We start from the raw sequence: 27,632 nt of genomic DNA, 5'->3' as shown, positions 1-27,632 counted from the left end.
CCTATCTCAAGCTCTAGCAGTTGTGTGTCTCCAGCTTCCTGTCAGAGTGTCACCAGCTGTGTGGGTTCATCTCGAGCGTCCTATCAGTGTCTCCCACTACATGTTAGTCTATCGCAATTAGAGCACCTGCGGCTCTTTGTGGGTTTATCTGGCACTTCCGGCAGTTTCTCTGGCTCTATGCTATAGCCTGTCGCTGCTAGTCCGCCTCCTGTTCTCTGTTGGCTCATCTCGGGCTGCCTGTCAGTCTCCCCTGTTCTTTGTGCACTGCCAGCTTTCTGTTAGCCCATGCTCCCGTTACCCGTCTGCGCTGCTTCTTGTTAGTAGTGAGCCTGCATGTCAAGGAACCTTCCCGACCCCGTCAGCGTTTCCCGGACCCTTTCATTGCTTGCTGTGGGGTCGGAAGGCTATATACTTACTTGCACTTCATTCCCGCACAGCATTTCCCACGTCCCATACTGGTCCTTGGATTGGCGGTACAATCGCACTGCATCTGTGAACGCCGGCGCCTCCACCTTGGATTCTTCTGAAATCCCTAAAATACCAGATAGAATGCTGTTAGTATTTGGAGACTCTTCCTTACTCCAGACACATCTTCATTTACAAAGCCTAGGAGAGAACCCTGTCCCTTCTCATGTCACCCCTTCCTCCCAGATGAGGCCTGCACTCATTCTCATTTCCCACCTGCCATCAGAGAGGCATGCACCCATTCTCATTTCCCACCTGCCATCAGAGAGGCCGGCACCCCTTCTAATTTCCCACCTGCCATGAGAGAGGCCTGCACCCTTCCCATTTCCCACCTAGAACCAGAGAGACCTGCACCCCTTCTCATTTCCCACCTACCATCAGAGAGGCCTGCACCCTTCTCATGTCCCACCTACCAACAGAGAGGCCTGCACCCTTCTCATTTCCCACCTACCACCAGAGAGGCCTGCACCCTTCTCATTCCCCTCCTACCATCAGAGAGGCCTGCACCCCTTCTCATTTCCCTCCTACCTCCCAGAGGGCAATACTGCTGCCCTTATTCCACACCTATCCCAGATGAGAGCCCTGAATTCCTTCTCATTTCACTCTTACCACCAGATGAGAACACAGCATCCCTTCTCAATGTAATCCTTCCTCCCAGATGAGATCCCTGAATCCCTTTGCATTTCACTCCTACCTCCCAGCTTAGGCCATGCACTCCTTCTCATTTCACTTCTAACTCCCAGATAAGAGGCCATGCATTTCTTCTCATTTCACACCTACCTCCGAGCTGAGAGGCCATGCATTCCTTCTCATTTCACTCCCTCCCAGCTGAGAAGCCATGCAGCCCTTCTTATTTCACTCCTACCTCCCAGATGAGAGGCCGTGCATTCATTCTCCTTTCACTCCTACCTCCCAGATGAGAGGCCGTGCATTCATTCTCCTTTCACTCCTACCTCACAGCTGAGAGGCCGTGCATTCATTCTTCATTCTCATTTCACCCCTACCTCACAGCTGAGAGGCCGTGCATTCATTCTCATTTCACTCCTACCTCACAGCTGAGAGGCCGTGCTTTCATTCTCATTTCACTCCTATCACCCAGCTGAGAGGCCATGCATTCATTCTCATTTCACTCCTACCACCCAGCTGAGAGGCCATGCATTCATTCTCATTTCACTCCTACCCCACAGCTGAGAGGCTGTGCATTCCTTCTCATTCACTCCTACCTCCCAGCTGAGAGGCCATACGACCCTTCTCATTCACCCCTACAGCCGAGGGCAGAGACCATGCATTCCTTATCATTCATTCCTTCCTCTCAGCGGAGGCGCCATGCGGCCCTTCTCATTCACTCCTGCCTCCCAGAGGAGGAGCTGTGCATTCATCCTCATTTCACTCCTATCTCCTAGCTGAGAGGCCATGCATTCATCCTCATTTCACTCCTATCTCCTAGCTGAGAGGCCATGCATTCATTCTCATTTCACTCCTACCTCCCAGCTGAGAGGCCATGCATTCATTCTCATTTCACTCCTATCTCCTAGCTGAGAGGCCATGCATTCATTCTCATTTCACTCCTACCTCCCAGCTGAGAGGCCATGCATTCCTTATCATTCACCCCTTCCTCTCAGCGGAGACGCCATGCGGCCCTTCTCATTCACTCCTACCTACGAGGGGAGAGGCCATGCATTCCTTCTCACTCAGTCCTGCCTCCTAGCTGAGAGGCCATGCATCCTTTAGCCACAAGCTATTTTCTCATAGTGTCCCCCAACAGGCAACCATCGGCACTGGGGAAATCTGGACCCCATGTGATGTCATCAGTATGTGGCAGGAGTGCTGCCTTCTTGGTTACAGGTCCACATCTGGAGAATTGCCCCCACAGAACCCTCGTGCAGACACTCAGAAAATGCCCAAGGTCACCAGTTTACAAGCAGTTGCTGTGCCAGTGCCCACACAGATTTCCCAGCCTCCGACTCGAGGTTTTATTTTCAGCTTAAAAGAGGCTCGTTCTTTTCGTGGCCACATCCCTGAGTTGGATAATATTTTTCAGGGCATCATCGCAGAATCTGAGGACTCTTCGTAATGCCTCGGGAATATATTATCATTGTGGTGCAAGGCTGAACATGCAGGTACCGATCCAGCCCGAGAAACATGAACACAAACCCGAACGTCACACACTGTACTTCATAATATGCAAGGTAAACAGACAGCACAGCCACACGGATCTACGTGTCTGTTACGTGACAGTTTCCGAATGATGTGCTCAGCATTGCCTCTGTAAATCACACACGGGGGGTTGGGTGAGGGGTCCTGCTGCTGTCCTGATCAGCATTGCCTATGGAATACCCATGCAGGGAGGGGTCCTGCTGCTTCCCTGATCAGCATTGCCTATGGAATACCCATGCAGGGAGGGGCCCTGCTGCTGTCCTGATCACCATTGCCTATGGAATACCCATGCAGGGAGGGGTCCTGTTGCTGCCCTGATCAGCATTGCCTATGGAATACCCATGCAGGGAGGCGTCCTGCTGCTGCCCTGATCAGCATTGCCTCTGTAAATCCCACTCAGTGAGGGGTTCTGCTGCTGCCCTGATCAGCATTGCCTCTGTAAATCCCATGCAGGGAGGGGTCCTGCTGCTGCCCTGAACAGCATTGCCTCTGTAAATCCCATGCATGGAGGGGTCCTGCTGCTGCTGCCCGGATCAGCATTGCCTCTGTAAATCCCATGCAGGGAGGGGTTCTGCTGCTGCCCCGAACAGCATTGCTTCTGTAAATCCCATGCATGCAGGGGTCCTGCTGCTGCTGCCCGGATCAGCATTGCCTCTGTAAATCCCATGCAGGGAGGGATCCCACTGCTGCCCTGAACAGCATTGCCTCTGTAAATCCCATGCATGGAGGGGTCCTGCTGTTGCCCCGATCACCATTGCCTCTGTAAATCCCACGCAGTGAGGGGCCCTGCTGTTGTCCTGATCAGCATTGCCTCTGTAAATCACATGCAGGGAGGGGTCCCACTGCTGCCCTGATCAGCATTGCCTATGGAATACCCATGCATGGAGGGGTCCTGCTGCTGCTGCCCGGATCAGCATTGCCTCTGTAAATCCCATGCAGGGAGGGATCCTGCTGCTGCCCTGAACAGCATTGCCTCTGTAAATCCCACGCAGGGAGGAGTCCTGCTGCTGCTGCCCGGATCAGCATTGCCTCTGTAAATCCCATGCAGGGAGGGGTCCCACTGCTGCCCTGATGAGCTTTGGCTATGGCATACCCCATGCATGGAGGGGTCCTGCTGCTGCTGCCCGGATCAGCATTGCCTCTGTAAATCCCATGCAGGGAGGGGTCCTGCTGCTGCCCGGATCAGCATTGCCTCTGTAAATCCCATGCATGGAGGGGTCCTGTTGCTGCCCCGAACAGCATTGCCTCTGTAAATCCCATGCATGGAGGGGTCCTGCTGCTGCTGCCCGGATCAGCGTTGCCTATGGAATACCCATGCAAGGAGGCGTCCTGCTGCTGCCCCGATCACCATTGCTTCTGTAAATCCCACGCAGGGAGGGGTCCTGCTGCTGCCCTGATCAGCATTGCCTCTGTAAATCCCATGCAGGGAGGGGTCCTGCTGCTGCCCTGATCAGTATTGCCTCTGTAAATCCCACGCAGTGAGGGGTTCTGCTGCTCCCCTGATCAGCATTGCCTCTGTAAATCCCATGCAGGGAGGGGTCCTGCTGCTGCCCTGAACAACATTGCCTCTGTAAATCCCATGCATGGAGGGGTCCTGCTGCTGCTGCCCGGATCAGCATTGCCTCTGTAAATCCCATGCAGGGAGGGATCCCACTGCTGCCCCGAACAGCATTGCCTCTGTAAATCCCATGCATGGAGGGGTCCTGCTGCTGCTGCCCGGATCAGCATTGCCTCTGTAAATCCCATGCAGGGAGGGATCCCACTGCTGCCCTGAACAGCATTGCCTCTGTAAATCCCATGCAGGGAGGGGTCCCACTGATGCCCTGATGAGCATTGGCTATGGCATACTCATACAGGGAGGGGTCCTGCTGCTGCCCTGATCAGCATTGCCTCTGTAAATCCCACGCAGTGAGGGGCCCTGCTGCTGTCCTGATCAGCATTGCCTCTGTAAATCCCAAGCAGTGAGGGGCCCTGCTGCTGCCCGGATCAGCATTGCCTCTGTAAATCCCATGCAGGGAGGGGTCCCACTGCTGCCCTGAACATCATTGCCTATGGAATACCCATGCAGGGAGGGGTCCTGCTGCTGCCCTGATCAGCGTTGCCTCTGTAAATCCCATGCATGGAGGGGTCCTGCTGCTGCTGCCCTGATCAGCATTGCCTCTGTAAATCCCATGCAGGGAGGGGTCCCACTGCTGCCCTGAACATCATTGCCTATGGAATACCCATGCAGGGAGGGGTCCTGCTGCTGCCCTGATCAGCGTTGGCTCTGTAAATTCCATGCATGGAGGGGTCCTGCTGCTGCTGCCCTGATCAGCATTGCCTCTGTAAATCCCATGCAGGGAGGAGTCCTGCTGCTGCCCGGATCAGCATTGCCTCTGTAAATCCCATGCAGGGAGGGGTCCCACTGCTGCCCTGAACATCATTGCCTATGGAATACCCATGCAGGGAGGGGTCCTGCTGCTGCCCTGATCAGCGTTGGCTCTGTAAATCCCATGCATGGAGGGGTCCTGCTGCTGCTGCCCTGATCAGCATTGCCTCTGTAAATCCCATGCAGGGAGGAGTCCTGCTGCTGCCCTGATCAGCATTGCCTCTGTAAATCCCATGCATGGAGGGGTCCTGCTGCTGCTGCCCGGATCAGCATTGCCTCTGTAAATCCCATGCAGGGAGGGGTCCCACTGCTGCCCTGAACATCATTGCCTATGGAATACCCATGCAGGGAGGGGTCCTGCTGCTGCCCTGATCAGCGTTGGCTCTGTAAATCCCATGCATGGAGGGGTCCTGCTGCTGCTGCCCTGATCAGCATTGCCTCTGTAAATCCCATGCAGGGAGGAGTCCTGCTGCTGCCCTGATCAGCATTGCCTCTGTAAATCCCATGCATGGAGGGGTCCTGCTGCTGCTGCCCGGATCAGCATTGCCTCTGTAAATCCCATGCAGGGAGGGGTCCCACTGCTGCCCTGAACATCATTGCCTATGGAATACCCATGCAGGGAGGGGTCCTGCTGCTGCCCTGATCAGCGTTGGCTCTGTAAATCCCATGCATGGAGGGGTCCTGCTGCTGCTGCCCTGATCAGCATTGCCTCTGTAAATCCCATGCAGGGAGGGGTCCCACTGCCGCCCTGAACATCATTGCCTATGGAATATCCATGCATGGAGGGGTCCTGCTGCTGCCACACATGATATTTATAGACGGGTACACATGCACACGTAAAAAAAATAGAAAAAGATAGCGCTGCATGCGAACAAAAGTACACTCATACAAATACAGACGGTGAGATTTGCATGTAAATGAGCACCAGAGTGTGTATCCGTGCACATATTTCACCCGCTTAAAGATTAACCGATTTTACGTTTATGCCCTTCCCCCGCTCCTCTTATTCGGTCCGTCAGCAGCGTGACTGCCATGTGTGCTGCAGAGAGAAGAACAAAGAGGGGGCCGGAAAGAGAGTCAGAGAGGGGCTGAGTCACCAAGGAAGCTCCGAACCACAGAATGAGATCACAGGGGCTGACGGAGGCAGGAATGTGTCGCTAGCCCCGCAAGATCTCAATGCCACCGTATGAGGGTGGCGGCGGGGGGGGGGGGGGGGGGGGTGTCCTATACCAGCATTCATTGTAAAGGGGGGCAATAACAGCACCTTCATACGTCGTGGGAGGGGGGGGGATTCGCTCCTTATGTTTAATGTAAACAGGGAGGTATATAACATCACCTCTACAGTGTCTGAAATAGAATCACCAAGGTCGCTGTAAAGAGTGGGTCTGTAAGAGCATGCAGCTGCTAGGAATCCAGAGCAACTCACATGAGTGTTAGGAAGGGAGTGATGCGTAGCTTGGGTCTTCATAAACATTGTTTGATCATATAGTATCCATGGCACACAGAGTGACTTCAGAACATGAGTGACTCAAGAAGGGATTGCCATCGCTCTTAAAATTCAATACAATTGACTTCAAGAGGGCATGGGGCACAAATGGACTTTTTGGCGATGAATCCGATGCATTTCTCGCCCAGTGCAGGGAATGTGCCGGAACAGGACGGAGCAGCGCTCTGGCAAAGAATGTTTGGCAGCCCTGTTCCCAGACTCAGGGCCTTGCCCACAACACTCACGCTTTAACGAGCAGGCTTCAGGAGGCTCTGCAGTAGGAGTGTACCGAATAGCTAGTTCACTATTGGGCCGAATACCGAATAGTTGGTCCAGCTACTTGGCCGAGCCGAATAGTGATCCGAATAGTTTTTTTAGAGGTATGTAAGTAAAGGATTATGTTATGTGTGAGGCTGAGGGCAGGGTACACCAATGCTTACCAACAAATACTTGCCAGCCCCCAAGCCCCTAGCACAGCAAGCCCACAGCACTGAGCAGAGGCCAGTGCTTTCCCCTGTTACGCCCCCACCCCACCTTGCAAATCACACCCCTCTGGTATGAAAGTCCTAACGCCCCCTGGCTGCTTCAATATTGAAGCAAAGCTGGTGGGCTCAGATCCAAGTTTGGCGTGGGCAATAGGGCAAATGCCCGAACCAAAAACACAAAAAGCTAGCATTGTTCCGTTTTCTGGGGTCATAGTTGGCAACTTTTTGGGGCAATGTGGTGGGCCAGTTTGATGAGTTAATTTGCTATGCGGCTAATCGTTTTGACCAGCGTTGCTAAATAAATATTCTTTAAAATGCACAATTTGAATCGCATCACACTTTACCCAAAAACAGCCCCTTCAAACATTGCCAGAAAAGGAATGAATAGCCATTTGCAACTGTGGGCCATTTTTACATTGATGCCAGAGAAATGTTTTGGTCAAATCTGACCAAATTCCGAGTCCGCGGGAGTGGGGACAAAGTTGCCCGGCGGCCTTGTGAGTCTGGGGGCCACTCCCGGAGAGTGGATCGGCCCCCTCTTACTATAATGAAGGTCGGGCCACCACCTTTGCACCGATGGCCAAATGCAAATAATGATAGCCATTTTGGTGAGGCCGCAGGGGTGCACAACACCTCAGCGGCCTCACCGTGTGTTGAAGGGAGGGGGGGCCGTTTACAAATTTCATGGCCACTGGGGGGCACAAAGTGCCCCGGCGGCCTTCTGAGTCTGGAGCCATTGAGAATGGAGTGACTCCCTAATATTAAAATGAAGGTCGGGCCACCGGCTTTGCACCAGTGGACCGACGCAAATAAAGCTGCCCATTTTGGTGAGGCCGCGAGGATGCAGGACACCCCAGTGGGCTCACTGTGTGTTGAAGGAGGGAGGGAATTTACCTGGGCAGTGGGCTCTCTGGCGGTGCTGGCATCTGCTGGTCTGTTGGCATAGGAAGCGTGGGAAGGGAAGAACTGTTACCTTCTCTCACTTCCTATTTCAACATGTAAAGGCTGCTTCCTTTGCGGTCCTGCAATGCAATAGCCAATAAGCAAACAGCTTATTTGGATTCTGCAGCCTATACACTGCCACACTTTCTATGATTGGCTGTCATCTCCCAAACAGGTAGACAACAGCCAAACATAGAAAGTGGACTTTGTCTTCGAGTCACTATGGCAGAAACTATTCTGCTGAAACCGAATAGTAATTTTTCAGCGGAACTTCGGCTGAATATTGGCTAGAAGCCGAAGTTCGGGACACCCCTACTCTGCAGCACTGCCGAGTCCTCTGTGAGCAGTCAGCTCGATGAAGCATGGGTTGCACGTGTGAGTGTGTGACAACTTGGCTTCATAACAGGATCCCAGCAAGATCTGTCCTGAAGCCGAGTTATTACATTCGCATATCCATGTTTCAAGAAAAGGACGTGTTCAGTAGAGTCTCATGGGCCTATAAGTACAGACACAGCCAAAGCTCCACGTGTGTAACTCTCCGGACCGGAATAAATGTCCTGCAATGCAGAGACTTTTTTTCTTAGGAGGAGTAATGTGACCAATTAAAACTACAGACCCCCAACTTCTATTATTCTTTCAAAAACATTTCTTACTGGATCACATGAAGACATGTTTCAAAATTGAAATTCTGGACATACTTATGTTCCCATAATGCTCTTTGCTTTTATGTAAATTGCCATGATTGGGTTCTACGAAGTGATACTGCATTGTGTGCGCTGGCCTGGGACCATGCCCATTAGCCCCGCCCCCACGTCCACACCCATCTAAGGAGGAGTGGGTTCCCCCAAAAATCCCCTTGCCATAAGCATGGCTTGAAGCTAACATTCCTTTTCTAGCTTTGCATTGACAGGTCGTAGAAGTACAACCTCAAAAGATGGGGGAGAGGGTGATGTTATGTGTGACCCCCCTATGTGTATTGCCCTTTTAAGATGTGGGTCCCTCCCAGTGTGTAATGCTATGGCCCAAGCTAATAAAAGGAGCAACTGCAGGCACGTGCAACAGAACGGCTGCAGGCTGCAACCATGGAACATTTGTTGTCCCCGTCTCTCATTCTGGGCCTGCAGGCCTACACTGTGTGATCACGGTCCTGCAGCCCTGGCCTGGTGGCCCGCGCTGTGTGACCACGGCCCGGCAGGTCCATGCTGGTCTGGGCCCCCCAGACTTGCCTGGTTCCCTGGCTCAAGCCCAGTCTCCCAAAATCCAGCATGCTGCTGACAACCGAGGTTCTCCGGCACCCAGGCAGTGTCCCCACAGCCTCACAGGGTCCTGCCCAGGAACACTAATAAGTCTGACCTGACACACCAACATGGTGCTGGGCCCCCCAGCACCAGTGAGGCCAGCTACATGACCTCTGCCAGCCCCACAATAATGGTGACAAAGAGGAGGAAGAACCCCCGCGATGTGCCCCACACCCGCAGTCCCTCATTTTTTTTTAAATAAAGAGGAGGAAGGAGGAGGAGCGGCATCCATTGCCGTCGAAATGGTGACGGGATGTCATGACCAGAGCCCTGCCGGTGGATCCTCCCTGGCCGCGTCCCTCTGTGAAGAGGGGGCTTGTGCGGCCAGGGGAAGGTCAACCTGTGGCAGCCACAGCCCCTGTGGCATGCCGAGACGAAGAAAGAATCCGAGCAGCCACTGCCGCAGTAGAGAGAGAGAGAGAGCATTGTGCTGGCGGCACTCCTACACAGAATAAAGTAATCTCGCCCCCTGTCTCCATAAGCGACACCGTCAGTGGATGGCTCACCGTGCTGTTCCCTCCCCTATCCCCGTGACAGATTCCCGTGCCATCTGGCAGTGTCGGGTTGTGCTCCTGGCCGGGAGGCAGTGAATACCTTGAAGTGTTCCGGTGCAGAGCGAAGTGAAACAGAGGTACCCCAGTCTCCTAACGTGATCCCGGCCCAATCGGGGGTGAAGAGAATGAAGCGCAGCGTGTCCATGCAAAGACAACATATGCAGAAAGCTCTGCAGTGTTCCCAGTCCTCAGACAGTGAATTGCATAGCACTCCATATCAGTGCTATGAAAACAGGCAAGCAGTGCCCCGCAGCATTCCGGGGCCCCGGCAGTGAGAAGCTCCTTCATTGGAGCTTCTCACATACTGGCTATCTTCGTATGGCCAGTCTAGATATACTTTCTTTCTGCACCATGTCATTTTGTACTTGCTGGGAGTCCTTAAATGGTAATACTGGCATATATTGGTGCACCATTCATGGACATGTATTGGCAAAGTCTGCATGAAAATGGTTTATATACTGGCATATGTTGTGGGCACAGGCATAATGAAAATGCATTCGAAAATAGTCTTGTGCACTGATGGTGACTTCATTTTTTATTTTTTTTCGTTTGCTACCATACAAAATGAATTGCAAACTGTGTCCCTTTTTACCCGGTTTTCCAGTGCGATTTTCACAGAAGGATAATCCTTCCTTCTTACAGTGGGACGCCGCAGGTGTCCGCTATAGGAAGAAAAATCTATGTTTTAGGACCCTAGGTTCCCGCTTTGGGAACCAGGGGTGCTAATGGCCTTTATCCTCCATTTCAGGGGCTGCAAAAGACGATAATGGTCCGTAGCCCTCCTTATCTATTTATGTACTTACTTATTTATTTATTTATTTATAATGCGCCAAAGCCCGCAGACATCAGGCTGTGTGGTTACAGTAATTGTTGAGGAAGATGAGGTGGAGGAAGACAGCTTACTACTTGTTGAGAAAGGAACAACTTTTCTGAGAGCATTGCGGTCATTGGATTTGGTGTGGTGGCGCATGGAGGTGGTCCCGTAGGAGTACTGTCCACGTAATCTGCGACTGAGTACAAAATTGCACTCAGTGCATTTCACTTTGGTAGCTTTAGCCTTTGGTACATTCCCAACAGTAGCAAAGAACTGGCACACCCATGATTCCATCTTGGTGCTAGAAGTAGGCACTTCCTCTACCTCATCTTCTTGGTTCTCTTCATTGTCTCTGAAAGTACTGTGCTTTTTTTGTTGTGAAGGTCCTCCAGCTGGTGGTGGTGGTGGCTCTTGGGGAGGAGGTATGGCAATAACTGATGCCATTTTGTAAGATAAATAGCAGTTTTTATTAAATTCTTCCAAGTATCTACAGTGTACTGGATTGGTAATGGATAATGAGTACGAAAAGGTATAGGAGGAGTGCAAGGGACATTTTTAAGTTGAAGTTCCTAGATCAGTAGAAAATGCAGTTCCAAACTGTCTTCGAAGCACGGATCCAATCACGAAGTGCAGACGCCTTCGCGAACACGTCACCATGCCGTGCGCATGCCTATGGTCAGGTGGCACTGTCCAGAAGGTCTGCAATGAAGTCAGACTTTCCCAGACGTCTACGGATGCAAAATTATTTCAAAAAGTTGCAAAAAGTGTATAGACGTGTTAAAAATGATGCTACAAGGTGGGAAATGGCAGAGCTTTAAGGTGAAACTTTGTAAATTGGACAGAAATATTGCTTATTGGCTAAGTATGATATTAGTAAGTTGTAGGGAAATAGCATGCACTGGTAAAAACCCATGAAATTCACTGAAAAAACGTTGTTAAAGGGACGTTATGGTTAAGTTGCACTAATAAAAACCTATGAAATTAAATGGAAAAACATTGTTACAGGGATGTTATGGTTACAGGTAAAACTGAAAAACCTCAGAAATTCACCAGTTATGGTAAACTAAGCAACCATAACTCACGCCACCACCGTGCACTGCTAAAACTAACACCCAGGACATCAAAGATGACATCACAAATATCATTGATGACATCACATATCTGGCTCACTTATTTTGGTTCACTGAAAAATCTAGGCCAGGTGGTTTTATTCACTGACAATCAGAATATTAAAATTCAAAAGGTGCTGTATATTAAAATGTTAACCTTGTCCTATGCTCTTAAAGTACTTTCCTTAGGGTTTGGTTTCAGCTCATGGTGCACATACATGGGGCAATAGCAGGCCTCAAACACACAATTCATTTGTATACAGGAAGATAAACTTTAATGCTATTAACATTTTCTGATGATGCTGTTTCTTTCTTCCTTAATTTAGTTTCCCTGTATGTGCCTCTGATTTATATGCATTGTGGGTCTTCATATGTATTGTTTTGTACTAGCACAAGTGTGTGGTAAGTCTTGAATTGTTAGCTAGTTATTACATGTTTAACATTACACAATCACCCCTCACATCTTGTTACCAACATAATAAAAACAAACCCTTGTAGGTAGGGACTTTTCATCAACAGTAATTTCACATGTGATGTCATCAGTGATGTCATCAATGACATTTGTGATGTCATCTTTGATGTCCTGGTGTTAGTCTTAGCAGTGTGCAGTGGTGGCGAGAGTTATGGTTGTTTAGCTTACCATAACTGGCGAATTTCTGAGGTTTTTCGGTTTTACCTGTAACCATAACGTCCCTGTAACAATGTTTTTCCATTGAATTTCATAGGTTTTTATTAGTGCAACTTAACCATAACGTCCCCTTAACTAATTTTTGTCATTGAATATATAACATGTAACGCTGAATAATACGCCCAGGTGGGAGAAAGTTTACAGCATGGATGCAGGGCATGGGCACCAAAGGTGGGATCCCCACCATACTTAGAAGCTGAAAGACTGGAGGAAGAAAGGATGGTAAAGGAGGGAGAGAAGCTGACATGCAAGTTTGTTAATATAGTATTAACGAAAGGGGGGAATGTTGGGAAGGAGGTATGATTGTCCCAGCCCCCCCCAAGCACTTTCAGATGCAGAGGAGGTCTGGAATTGAGTAGTAGGGGCCCAGGGAGGAGTGGGGTGTTAGTAGGGGCTATAGTGTAGAAAGGGTAGTGCATGCTTTAGCTTTAAAGTACACAGGGAATACAACGCCATCTTAGATAGCAGCCATATTGAAATCAAGGCCTAGCGCTGTACTGCAGTTAGGGCAGCAGGCCCAAGGCCACACAGGGAAATAAGTGATTGCATGCAGGAATAGGTTATAGCCTGGGCACCGGTGAGAAAGGCCAGAGCTGCAGAGATTCATAAACCTTCGGTATCCCAGAAAGAATGCGCCCTCAAAGCCACAAGGGAGCTGAGAGCCCACGAGAAGGAGGGCCCCAGCCTCTGACCTTCCCTGTCCCAGCTCTAAGTAATAGCACCCAAATGCCCCCATCCCAGGACCCCCAGCATTCCAAGGTACCAGTCAGTCCCAGACCACCGACCATAAAACTGCTAGTCCCCCAATCGATCAGAAAGCAGAGACTAGTTGCCTCCACCTTAGGGAACGTGATTTGTGCTGCGAGGTGCTGGGAGGAATAAAACAACATATCCAAAACTACAGTGAGGAGCTTTGGACGGGCGCTGACGTGTCTGGAATTCAGGTAGTGTATGCAATGATATGGCCTTGAAGTACCTTTTAAGCCCTTGTCTGCAATGCCAGGTGCACATTAGGTCAGAGATGTAGAGAGCATTGGCTTTTACTTCTAATTAACAATTATTTGTAACTTTGTGCCGGCTGAAGTGTTGGGAGGAGCCCACGTGGAAGAAGATGGACAGTAGGGGCTGGGACCAATGGCCTGGTATCCCCTATGGAGCAGGTAGCCTATGTATAGGGTCGCACCAACCAGCCATTCGGATTTGTAACCTATGTAACTTACGTCATTGATGACGTTGTGTGCCCTTTTCAAGTGTTGCTCTTACTAATTTGGCCAGAATGTTCCATGGCAGCAGAGTTCTTTGCTGGCACATTTTAATTTGTGTGGAATAAAACGTTGTTCTCCTTGCAAGGGGTGTGCTGGGTCTTTTTCCCTAGTGGGGCGTATTTTTTCTGGTTTGAGCTTTGAGGGGCTTCCCTACACCAGCACTGCAGGTATCTATCATGTGTCCAACATCTTTCACACCTCACAAGGACACAGATGCTAAAGACAAAAACATACTCCTCAAAACTGAGGGCTGTGGGACTGCTACTCTGATGAGCAACTACACAAAATATTACTCAAATGTTCAACCCAAGAACATCATTGTTGCAGGGCTTTGCCAAAGTAGATCCAGAGTCCCTGATGAGCCTAACAAGGGGTATAGCAACAGACAAGGTATTGGTTCAACCACTGTACATAGATCATTGATCAATCCTCTCCTTAATATACCATTTTATCAATAGATATCAGTATTCTTTCCAATTTTATGCAAATCAGACTTTTCAACAGATTCTTCATGTTCAAATTTAATTTCAATTGGTGATTAAGATGCTCCTGCCAACACATGTTTCGACCTTACAGAACACAGGTCTTCTTCAGGCCCAATGTATCACCTTTCTTCTGTTTAAATATTCTAACTAAATGATTGAATGATGTCCAGCAGCTTACATATAACCTTGCTGGCTGGACTAAGAGATATAATCCCCTTTGTTTATTCAGAAAAACAATTCTTTCTCCTCGGATTGGAGTTGCGCTTCTTAACCTTTATAATGCTTCCAATAGCGTTTTGATGCTGCCTGCAGTGGTCTGCTCCAGCGAACTCCAAGAAGCGCAACTCCAATCGAAGGAGAAAGAATTGTTTTTCTGAATAAACAAAGGCGATTTGATCTCTTAGTCCAGCCAGCAAGATTATATGTAAACTGCTGGACATCATTCAATCATTTAGTTAGAATATTTAAACAGAAGAAAGGGGATGCATTGTCCCTGAAGAAGACCTGTGTTCTGTAAGGTCGAAACACGTGTTGGCAGGAGCATCTTTATCACCAATTGAAATTAAATTTGAACGTCAAGAATCTGTTAAAAACTCTAATTTGTGAAAAATTGGAACGAATACTGATACCTGCTGATAGAATTGTATATTAAGGAGAGGATTGATCAATGGTCTATGCGCAGTGGTTGGACCAATACCATGTCTGGTGTGACATCATAGATCAGCGACAAGAGCCCCGCATATCATGATTGCAGCACTTCTCTGGCTTTCATGCATGACAAACATGATCTACATAGGACATGTTCGAAGCATGCCCTCTTCCCTCCATGCACTATAGCTCCGCCCAGTACAACCCCCAGGCAAGCGAACAGCGCTAGGAGGCTACCCCAGTGGCAGATGTGCGCTACACACATGCCAATTGATGTAACATGCAAGTCGTTGCTTGGCATTTGGTAACTATGTGCAAGGCCATGTTTGGGTGCTCGCACATTGGTGGGCAGGGTTGGCCGTGCGCTCACACACTCGTTGATAATGGATTGTGCACGCTTGGTACATTGTGCGTGCTTCCCTTATCTTATCCTCGTCTCAGACTGGGGAATGCAGGCCACAGCTGGAAGCAGAGACTGAGGCCGACTTGCTCTCTCCCACTGCTTTCAGTGAGCCAGACTCGAACAGTGTGGCTGGCACCCAGCCGACACACTCCTCCCCACTCTCCACTCCCAGCTTGGATACACAGTATTCCTCCACATTACTGCTATCCAGTGACCCGGGCATAAATGAATGAAGGATTTAGGAAGCAACCCGTTTTTGTAGACACTTGCATTGCAGCTGCTGCTTCCCAGGCTCAGTCCCTACGCTGCTCAGCAGTGTGCGGTGTGGTGATAGGACCATGCCTGGCATGCTCAGGCCTATTAGGTTGACCGGAGCCACACCTTTCTGCAGGATTCACATACAACTACACAGTACCCGCACTTCACGTCCCACACACTATTAAACAGGCAGCACCAGCACCTCTCCACTGGCTCACATATTATACAGTACCAGAACTTCTCTGCAGGGTTCACATAGTACTACACAGACAGTGCCAGAATTCCCTGCAGGCACACATACTATTAAACAGTACCTGCACTTTCCTGCTGGCACACATGCTATAAGACTGTACCAGCACTTCTCTGCCCACACACTATTAGACAGTACCAGCACTCCCTACAGGGCACACATACTATTAGACATTACCTGCACTTCTCTGTTGGTACACATGCTATAAGACTGTACCAGCACTTCTCTGCAGGGTTCACATACTACTAGACAGTGCCTGCAGGCACACATACTATTAAACAGTACCTGCACTTCTCTGCTGGCACATATGCTATAAGACTGTGCCAGCACTTCTCTGCCCACACACTATTAGACAGTACCAGCACTTCCCTACAGGGCACAAATACTATTAGACTGTACCTGCACGTCTCTGCTGTCACACATGCTATAAGACTGTACCAGCACTTCTCTGCAGGGTTCACATACAACTAGCCAGTGCCAGCATTCCCTGCAGGCACACATACTATTAAACAGTACCAGCACTGTTCCAATGGCTCACATATTATACAGTACTAGAACTTCTCTGTAGGGTACACATAGTACTACAAAGACGATGCCAGCATTCCCTACAGGCACACATGCTATTAAACAGTACCTGCTGCACTTCTCTGCTGGTACACATGCTATAAGACTGTACCAGTACTTCTCTGCCCACACACTATTAGACAGTACCAGCACTTCCCTACAGGGCACACATACTATTAGACAGTACCTGCACGTCTCTGCTGGCTCACATAGGATAAGACAGTACCAGTAGTTCCCAGAAGCGATACAATAAAATTAAACAAAGATTAACTGTGCTTCTCTGCCTAGCCCACATACTATTAAACAGAGAGCACCAGCACTTCTCGTAGCAATATGTTACTATCAAACAAATGGCACACCACTTCTTCGCAGGGTTCACGTATTATTAAATAAAGAATAGCATCACTTCTGTGCGGTTCTCACACTATTTAACAGAGAGCACCAGCAGATCTCCGCAGGGCTCTCGTTCGCTGAAAGAAAAGGTAGCAGGACTTCTCTGTGGAGTTCTCATACCCACAAAATAGCATATTATAAAAAATACGGCACCAACACTTCTCTGTATGGCCCACAGGCTATTAAGCAGACATTACAAGCACTTATTTGCAGGAGTACTTCATTTTTAAACAGATAATACTAGCACTTCTATGTGGGGCTCACATACTACTAGACCGACAGTGATAGCACTTCTCTGCATTGTCCACACACTATAAAACGTACAGTACCAGACCTTCCATGCAGGGATTACATATGATCTCCCCCCGCCCCGCATTTTCCTTGCTCCCCTTCCCATGCATTTGCGCGATCTGAATGACACTGCGCCTAGTAAGGTCTGTCTGTCTTCCCTCTGTCCCCCTACCTTGCCTCGTCGCGCCTTGAAACACTTGTGTATAGGCGCGTTATAAATGTCATATATCATATCATATATCAAACTGACAGTACCAGCACTTCACTGCAGGGTACACATACTATTAACTAGACAGTACCAGTACTTCTATTCAAGTCTCTCATATTATTAAATAAACAGGGACCAGCACTTTTCTGTGTGGGTCTGATGCTTTCAAATAGACAGCAGCAGCACTTCTCTATAGGACTTACATAATAGTAAACAGACAGTACCAGCACTTCTCTGAACAACCCACATACTAATAAACAGACAACACCCGAACATCTCTGCATGGGTTTCACACTATTAAAAAGTTAGTACCAGCACTTCTCTGAATGACTCACATACTATTAAATGGAGACTAGCAGCATTCGTCGACAGCGCTATCATAGTATTAGACAGTATCAGCACTTCTGTGCATTACCCACACACACTTAAACATACAGGAGCCACGCTTCTCTGCAGGGCTCATATAATATAAAAAAGACAGGAAACATTGGCCCATCTTGGCAGAGCTCACATACTATTGAACAATGTGAAGGAAACTGTATTATGCTGTGTAAGTGCAGTTGTAAAACCACACAAAATGCAAGCTTTGATAACTTGCATCCCACTAACTGGAAATGTTATGCTGTGATGGTATACTGCATTACCGTTCAAGGTCCCCTAGCCTTCGTGGTCACAGAGTGAAATGAGTAACTAGCAGCACACACTGGATATTATGTTCTTATCGAAAACAGCCTGTTTTTAGTTTGGCCTGAAAGTTGGCCAAGCTTTCCCGACGTATTCCCGTGTCGGGACTGTCAGACTGGTGTACGGGTACATGGTAGCTTGTTTTTCCCCTTTCCTCCCGGTGTGCATGCATCCAAACTTGGTGGTGTGTTCATCCCTTTTTGCTGTTTTTGTTAAACATACGGTGGCACTTTCGAACCATCTCTTGGCCAAAACAATCCAGAAGAGAGAGAAGCGAAAGGGTGTTGAAAAGCAGAATATGTGATTGCCTTGCAACGACAATGCTACTTACATGCATTGGCTGCATCATAAATCGTGACCTTTTGTGTCCTTCCGCTCATATTATTTTCTTCTAGGTCTTCAACAAAGTCCTCCATCTTCTTGCTCCCTCATCACAGTCATTTTCCTGTCCCTAGTCATTCTTCTTCTTAGTCCTTCGTTATGGTCCTTCTACTTTGTCCTATTTCTTCCTCCTAGGCATTCTTCTGCATAATAATCCTTGGCCCTCATTCTTCTCCTTTGCCATAGTCCTTCTCGTTCATCAAAGCCCTTCCTCGTCATAGTCCTTCTCCCTTTTCTTAGGCAGCATCATAGTCCTTCTCTTTCCTCACAGTCCTTCTCAATTCATTATAGTCCTTATTAGCCCTCATAGTCTATTGAATCATAGTCCTCGGCCCTAATCCCTCTCTTTAATCATAGCTCTTTGACCTTATTGTCTGTCAGAGTTCGTTGTTACACTCCTTCTCCTTCATCATAGTCCTTGTCCTTCATCCAAGTCTAATCATTCTCATAGCCATTCTCCTTCTGCATAGTCTTTTGTCATCAGAGTACTACTCCTTTGAAAAATTCTTTCTACTTTGTAGTCCTGCTTTGTCATCGTTCTTCGCCACTGTCCTTCATCACAATTCTTTGTTACAGTCCTTCTCCTTCACCATTGTCCTTCTCATTTGTCTTCAGGGCCGGCCTTAGGGGCAGCAGCACCCTAGGTCAACAGGGGGCGGGGTGGGGCAGGGCCAGGATATGCCATTCTTTTTTTTAACCTCCTCACTCGAGCGAGGAGGTAATGATATGAGTATGGTGCATCAGCACCCTATTGTTATTATATGCGCTCTGCCGCAGTGGGCGCATTTAATAACAATGGGGAGCCTGCCACGCCTTCTGCTACTACGCCAGCTCGGGGGACCCCTTGAAAGACTCCCCCAAGCTGGCATGGTGGGGGGCTAATGGTGCCCTTTTGTCATTAAAAGCGCCCGCGGTGGAGGGGCACATTTCAAAACAATAGGGTGCAAGCAGACAACAGCACTGTATTGTTATTAAATGCGCCCGCGGGTGCATTTAATAGTAAAAGCCTGCCTGCTGTGCCTTCTCCCACTACGCCCGCTCCGGGAGCCCTTGAAAGACTCCCCCGAGCTGGTGTGGTGGGGGCTAATGGCGCCCTGGGCGGTCACCCGGCTCCCCCCCCACCCCCAAGGCCGGCTCTGTTTGTCAAAATACTTCTCCTTTGTCATGGCCTTTCTCCTTCATCACAGTCCTTTTGAAGTCCTTTTGATTCATCAGTCTTTCTCTTTCACCACAGTGCTTTTTTTGTCAGTCCTTCTCCTTTGTGATCGCCATTTGTCATAGTCTTTTTCCTTCATCACATTTCTTCTTTGTCACAGTCTGTGTACTTTGCTACCTTGCTTCATCACAGTCCTTCCCCATCATCACAGTCCATCTCCTTCATCAGTCTTTTGTCATAACCCTTCTCTTTCAGCATTGTCACAGTCCTTCTTGTCACAATCCCCTTATTTACTCACAGTCCTTCCCCTTCATCACCATCTTTCTCATTTGTCACAGTCCTTTGTCCAAATCCTTCTCTTTCATCGCCCGACTCTTTTTTAGAATTTGAAAGGCATGCATGACTATTTAAACCTTTGTGGTAAGAATTGATAGCTTTCAACTAGTGGCAGTGGACAGACTGACCTAAAATGGCCAACCTTGCAACCATAGCTGCATAGCTACATCTGGGCATTGGGGCAGGGAAAGCCCCTGCAAGGAGCTACCCCATTACATGCAATCCAGGGTCCAGTGGTCTCACAGCGCACGGTGTGCTCCATGGACCTGCTGAACTGTACCTCTGCTGATACACTAAGATCTCCCTGGCAGCTGCCTCTTGCAATCATGAGGCAAAATGGGCGATATCAATACGGCCTGGATTAAAAAAGGCCCCGAGTGAGAGCAACACTTTCTTGAGTTGCTCACGAACGACAGGAGGGCTCTCACCAAGAGCATGGGGTGTCATGTTCAGGTACCATCTCAAGCTGCACGAAGAGGGGGTAAGGACAGTCCAGAGGCATGCAAACTACAATGGTGCAAGCGAAACCATAAGCGATATCACATGAACGTGTGTGACTGACGCAATGCAAACTAAGTGTAAGATCTCGTGTGTCACCACCCGCAAACCGGTCTGCAGCACACGCATGGTCATAAACAGGATTATTGGACTGGAACATGCACATACTTCGCAGAGTGAAACTTGAACACTATACACGGCAAAGAAAAGTGACATTGCATGCAGGGAGTGTGTTCACATGCTTGATCAACGACACTTGTATGTGCATGCGCCTGCTAAAGTCACCTGCTCCAAAGGCCTGAGGAAAGGCCCAAGAATCTACACCGCACTCACTGGAGCCGCGCAGGCCCGGGTGGGGGGACCTGGTGGAGCCCAGTATTTCTCAGCAATAGGTTACTTCTTTAAAAAATGTATGCGACATAGAGTGAAATGTGAATATGAACAAGAAAAGTTTATGAATTTTATGAACTGTAGATATTAAGGGGAAACAAATCCTGTGAATGTAATTATGACTTGAACATTTTTAGATTTTATCAAAAAGGAAAATGTAAAAATGTTTGTTTTTTCTTCTGTACTTTTGTAAAAGTTTTTATAAACTATAAACAAATAAAGGAAAAAAATAGGTTACTTCTAGACCGAGAGGGCAGTATAGGAGTCCATAGGACCGAGTCAGGAACAACATATGTGAGATGAAAGATGGGAAGAACACCCTGGAACAAGTGGACTCAAATATAAAGGAGTGCCACATAGCATCCTGGAGCGTAGCCCTCCATAGCATCCTGGAGCATAGCCCTCCATAGCATCCTGGAGCATAGCCCTCCATAGCATCCTGGAGCATAGCCCTCCATAGCATCCTGGAGCGTAGCCCTCCATTGCATCCTGGAGCGTAGCCCTCCATACCATCCTGGAGCGTAGCCCTCTAAAGCATCCTGCAGCATGGAGCACAGCCCTCCATAGCATCCTGGAGCATAGCCCTCCATTGCATCCTGGAGCGTAGCCCTCCATACCATCCTGGAGCGTAGCCCTCTAAAGCATCCTGCAGCATGGAGCACAGCCCTCCATAGCATCCTGGAGCACAGCCCTCCCCGTAACCCATTGCCCCAACCCCACTAATCACCAGAACTACAGTGTCTCAATCCTGTAAAATACATCTACTGACCCCACAAATCCTATTCCCACTCCTTAAAATCACAGCAGCACCCCGTCCTGCAACAGCTCCCAAAGTCCACCACTCTTCACCTCCACACCACTCACCACTGTGCAGATCCCCTGTCAACATGGCCCTCACTTTTTCTCCTCCCACTACTCACCATTGACCTGGAAGAGTCCCCTGTTGCCCCCAACTGACCGCTTACCACTACTCACCATCGTTGCAGTGCCGCACGCAGTCCTGGAACACCGCTGCCCACTTCTCCTGCTCCTTCTCGGTCATGACACAGAAGTGGTAATGGCGCCCGTAGGGGTGCCAGAGGATGATGGGGAACTGGGTGGCACATTTCATCTGCACCCCTCCAGATTTGGTCTTCCCTCCTTCAGGGAGAAGAGAGAGCATCAGTGGAGACTGTTCAGAGAGAAGAGAGAGAAGAAGAAGCAGAGGCAGGCAACAGTTAGAAAAGGAGAGAGGTAAGGCAGAGGAAGAAAGGAAAAGAAAAGTGGGGAGGCAGGAAAAGGAGAGAGGAGACAGAGATGAAGCTTAGACAGTCGGGAGATATACAAGGATAGAGACCAAGCGAGAAAAAAGGGACAAATGAGAGCGCAGAAAGAGGGAGAATTGAGAGATGAAGGTGATACAAGGAGAGAGTGAGGAGACAGTGGTGGGAAAAGGGAGAGGAAGTACGTGAGCAAGCAAGAGAGGAGAGAGATATAAAGGTGAGAAAGAAACAAGGGTTCCATGTCATTTGATCGCAGAATGTTTTTTCGTGTTTTTTTTTTTTAACCACTATTCTTTTTACGAAAGAACCCATCAAATTTATTTTCAATTATTTTTGGGGGGGTTCTCCCCCAACCCCAACATTTTCTTTAATTTGTATTTATTCCCAAACACCCACACCCCATATATATAATTCACTACCCCCCCCTAAAAAATTTGATAGGTTTTTTCAAAAATAAATCTGCTGCAAAAATCCTGCGAAAAAACATCCCATGATGAAAGGACGTTGTTCAGGATTGATAGGGGCACACAGATCAGGGACAGAATGTGAAAGTGGTGAGAGATTGGAGCGAGACTGGGAAATGTAATGGACTGAGAAACAGAGAAAAGAGAGACAGGAGAGGGCTGGAAAGTAAGAAGAGAGCCAGGAACACAAGTGATTCGTAGAGGGGAAATAATAGGATGGGAGGAGAAAGACGAGAGGAAGAAAGATGAGAAATGAATGGGGAGAAATACTTAAAGGGACAACGTCCGAGGTGCCTCCACATGCCAGAGACAAACAACCTTGTTTCCCAAAAAACAGCAGTCGTTTGTAAAGAAAACCACCAAAAATATATGTCTAAGGAAGCTGAGTAAATATACAAAAAACAGGCACACACACGAAAACAGAAAGATATGCCACAGACTGCTAGGCAGCAGCTACACATTGGTATTAAATCTGCGCCATGCGAAGAAGGCCAGACACAGACACTCAATCAGAAGTACATGGTCATTGTACACAGGTGGAGGCGACTGTCGCAGCCACAGACAGGCCTTCACGGCAGAACACCACAATCTGCCAATAATGTGGCAGGGCCTTGTAGAGAGTGAAGCTCACTACCCTACACTCTGACCCAAGTAAATAGAAACACAAACGCCTGGATAGGGACATTTTCAAGGAGGGTCACTTACTTCACTAGTTTGGGAATGAACTAGAGAGAGGATCCTCCTGGGGTAAACACCAAGGTGGCAGAAAAGGCAGCACACTCGGCAGGGGTGTTGCTAGGTCTGGAAAAGACCTGGGGTTATGCTAATTTTGGGGCTGTCGGGACTGGGGGCTAGCTTGTAACCCCTGAGCTTCTATCGGGGGCTACAACCAAAAGACCCAGGGCTATATCCCCCTCAGGGCCCCCCTAGCAACACCTCTGACACTCAGCACTAAGGGACACATGCACACTGGCAACCAATGGGCACTGCCAAACAAGCAGAGGCCAGGCACCAATTGCAGAACAACAATGTATATTTGACTCTGTAATAGGGGCCGGCTATTGTCATCCAGCTGGCCCCCATGAGTGCTATGGAACACCAGCACCCTGGAAACCCAGTGCCTTGGGGGATTGCCGGGGAACACCAGTCTTAAGTGGGGGCAGAGCGGGCCATACCCTGACCAAGCAGACCCTGGCCACATTGCCGGCACGAGGGCCCCACAGCATCATGGCCTGCAGGGCTGTGCTCACACGGTGTGGGCCTGCAGGCCTAAATGAGTGACGGACTCAGTCATTCCTCTTTGGGAGTCTGCGGCCGTTCTGATGCACGTGCCTGCAGGTGCTCCTTTTATTAGCTTGGGCCATGACACAGTCATGGCCATTCTTAAAAGGGCAATAAACATGCGAGGGGCTAATTCCATTAAAGGGGCAACACACTTGGGAGGGTCGCACACCACACTCCTCCTTTTTCATAACTAACAAACAACTATTACTGAAACATAAATGATTCCCTTCCCCCGTTACAGAAAGACATTACGTATACTACTTGGGAATTGCAGGGTAGACAACTAGTCGGCTATGCCACTGATACGCACAATGGGACACAGGTATTTCCAGGCACAAAACACCCATCAACACACTCTAAATATGATTAGCAGATTACAGTTGTGCTTGACGAACCGCCCGTAGAATGCTGGCAGTTCTAGCACCTCTCACAAGACCCTTCATTAACCTGGGGTAAGTGGAACTTCCACCACTGAATGATACCATTGCTAGCTGCTGGCAACATTTAGAGCATGCCTACAAACTACGGGAGCACATCTTCACATCCATTTAACTGGGCCCATTTTAAGCACAGTATTGACATGCAGGCTCACAGCATCTAAACAGATGTTTACTGTGTCTCTCTGAGCACTTGCAGGATTGCAGGAGACCAGTTCACTTTGCTTCAGTGTCCTTTCAGGATAGTCATTATCACGGGTCCAGGTCCATTGATAGTACAGTTCACAAACCCACACCTGGTGGTACCAGGGGACATCGGCTTCCCTTGATTTTAGGGCAGGAAGCAAGACACTGGTAGCAGGGTGTCTAGGCTGTGCCACATGATGTTGACAGGGCATGGGGTGACAGCTTGTTACTCACCCCCCTTTTCTTGGTCACGCTCCCGCAGGCAGGAGTGTCACTTTATTGCTGTGGTACAGGAGGGCGCACAAGCACTCATGCAAAGCTGCAACCCTTGCTTGCCTGTTGCACTTCTTCCTGGTGGCGATGTCAGGGGCACATGACGTTGGTTGGCCAGTCACAGGTGAAGGGGTGTCTGGGCCATTCCTCTTCCTCCCTAGGGAGGATTCACTGCTGTTGATGGAGCAGCGGTCCAGGCCAGTCCTTCTTCCGGATAGGACAATTTGGCAGGTAAAGTCCTAGTTCGGGGCTGGCAGAAAATCACACCTGGGGCCACATCAGCTTAGTCCATGGATGGTGGGCCCAGTAGGGTGACACTAGTGGCAGTGCATTGGGGCCACTTGACACTTAGGTCTATCCCCCAGGCAGGAGCATGTGCAGGAAGCCGCCAGTAGCAGAGGGTGCACACCAGTAGCAGGGTGTTGGTGGCCGCGAACCTGTCGGCAGGGCACATTGCACCTGGTGACTTTCCCCACTCTCAGTGGTGGATGTAGGACAGGCAGCGGGACACTGCTGTCAGGGCCTATAGGCTGTGCCATTGACTCATTGACTTCACTCTGTCTTGAGCTCTTACCATGGGGCGTGCATTCAGCACCCAGTTCCAGTATTGCAGTGCACTCTTCACACAATCTGTCCAAATGGTGCGCCTAATCTTGAAGCTTGACACTTATTCAAGCATGATGTGTATGCTATGTGCCTTTCCAGTGCACCTGGTAGTTTGGATAACTGCCACTTCAAATATTAAAACCCTGCCATTGCGAGCAGATGGAGTCTTGCACTGCTTGTCTTTCTCGTCTGGTGCCTGGACTGGAATCATGTCCCCCTCTAACGTGCACGAGCCAGCCGGTTCAAGACTTGCAGGGCCTGCATTGGGACATTCTTCCAGCACAGGCACCCTCCCAGGATGGGACCCAGGCGCGGACATCTCCCGCACCACTTCTTCTCCCCTGGGCAGGAGCGTTATGTCTTGCCTTCCCGTGCATGTAGCACTACTTCGTTCAAGCCACACCGCCAGGGGCCCGGGCGCAGTTGTCGGTGCGTGGATGGCCGTTCTGCCTCCTTTCTCCCCCTCGCTGGTCTGGGTACAGCAGGGGGGCCTCCCTTTTGGGGTGGCGGATGCCGCATTATTATTGCACCGGAGGGAGCGTTTCCTTCTCACCGTTCCCCCAGCCAGCGGTCATGCGAGGGCTGCTGCTGGCGGCAATGTGCAGGCTCGGCCTTAGGGGTGGGTTTGGGCTCAGCATGCATCGGGCCCGCGAGGCGGGACCTCACCTCACCTTCGCGCACTGGGGCTGGCTTTCCTTCTTTGTTGTGAGGGTGGCCTGCGGTTCTTCTCTTCCTCTAGGAGACACTTCACCCGCACAGCGATGTTGAACGCCGCACATCACTGCCAGAGCTGCAATTGTGGAGCCAGCACTCTTTCCCTTGGCGGGAGCATGCAAACCGCATTAACGGCGGATGCTGCAGGGTCTGCATTCTCCTCGCAGGGGTTCTTCCTCCTCATCACCATTGTTATGGGGGCCGGCTATTGTCATCCTTCCTACCCCAATGGGTGCTATGGGACACCAGCACCCTGGAGGCCCAATGCCTTAGGGGGTTGCCAGCGAACTCCTCGTCTTAAGTGGGGGCAGGGCAGGCCATACAGACCCTTGCCACATTACTGGCGCGAGGGCCCCGCGGTATCATGGCCTGCAGGGCCCGTGCTCACACGGTCTGGGCCTGCAGACAGACTCAGTCATTCCTCTTTGGGAGTCTGCAGCCGTTTTGATGCACCTGCCTGCAGGGGATCCTTTTATTAGCTTGGGTTATGACACAGTCATGGCCCATCTTAAAAGGGCAATACACATGGGAGGGACACATCCCATTAAAGGGGCAACACCCTTGGGAGGGTCATACACCACAGAATCCATCAGCCATCCAGAAAATTGATCCCAAAAAATAACAAACATTCTCGCGATCAGATACCTAAAGACCCGTGAACGCTAGAAGTCACAGAAACACCAATGGGCACTATCAGACACACGCAGACCAAAGACTAATGGGCACTACCAGACACACACAAAGCAAAGACTAATGATACCATTTAGGCATACATTGACAAAACAAGGTTACAAGACCCCACAAACCAGTGCACACTATCCAAAACCTAAAAAGGAATGCATATTACCGGACTTCCAAAGACACACCTGCACTGACACCCAGGACAATGCCTGCCATCCAAATAGGGGAACACTATCACACAGCCAAAGGTCAGTTATTGCTAGCAGACAATCAGACACCCAAAGGAACATGAATAGACACCGACATATCAACGGCCCTTAGCACACAACCACAGAGCAAACAATGCTATCAGACATCAAACACTAACGTGTGCTATAAGGCACTCCATTGTGCAACACCAGGCACGGATGCACCCACAAATATACCACACCCTCGCAGGTGCAAATAGTGGTGCTGACAATTCTAAGTCCATCGTTTCACAACCGTATTCTTCAAACACCAACGTTGGAACATAATATCTCGAAAAACAAAATTGGGAAATTCGCCCGGATATATACTTTGCATTGCTGTGCCTTTATCTTTGTATGCCTTTTCTAGATGCATGCCATGTGTACTGTTATTATTGAAGAGGCTTGGACTTCCCGCTGTCCTTTCCTCCCTCCCATCTTCCAATACATGTTATGCACTCTGTAGTCCTGCATGTCTTTTTTAACATTAGAAAAGGGGGCTGGGGGTGGTGCTCTCCCCTTTACCCTGCTGGCATGTCCCTGTTACTTCAAAACTATGTCTTTTATAAGAAAAGATTAATAACCTGTTGGGATGTTTGATGACATGTGACTGAAAGTTGAGCATCAATTAATATTAAAAGTTAAAATGGATGTTTGATCGAAACAAAGCAAAAATACCATTTTATTTGGATATATAACACAAAATTGAACAAGAATGTGTTCACATTTGGATATGAAACCAGATGGACCCATTTTTCCTCATCCCTTTTAATCTAACACATTCCATTCATATCGAAAATGAATATGTTTTTCAATGTATGATTTGTTTGGGAGCATTTGTGCACCGACATCAACAAAAAAACTTGTTTCACCTGTTTTTATGTCGATCCTATGGTGAACCCATTAGAACCTCATACCTCAA

General features: G+C 49.1%; 1 protein-coding gene across 1 annotated transcript in view; it reads right to left on the bottom strand.

Annotated features, from left to right (window-relative positions):
- Positions 1-27,632, bottom strand: part of LOC138471844 (protein Niban 2-like) — a 385,943-nt gene that overhangs the window by 72,255 nt on the left and 286,056 nt on the right. Inside the window, exons 5-6 of the mRNA XM_069609690.1 lie at positions 21,552-21,716; positions 417-532 (exon numbers count right to left, since the gene is read on the bottom strand). Coding sequence (XP_069465791.1) covers positions 417-532; positions 21,552-21,716 — 281 coding nt within the window. The remainder of the gene's footprint in view (positions 1-416; positions 533-21,551; positions 21,717-27,632) is intronic.

The sequence above is a fragment of the Ambystoma mexicanum genome, chromosome 8, assembly GCF_040938575.1.
Source record: "Ambystoma mexicanum isolate Mex_15411 chromosome 8, UKY_AmexF1_1, whole genome shotgun sequence".
Classification (NCBI taxonomy): domain Eukaryota; kingdom Metazoa; phylum Chordata; class Amphibia; order Caudata; family Ambystomatidae; genus Ambystoma; species Ambystoma mexicanum.
The sequence above is the reverse complement of the archived record's forward strand: the minus strand, read 5'-3'. Positions and strand labels throughout refer to the sequence as shown.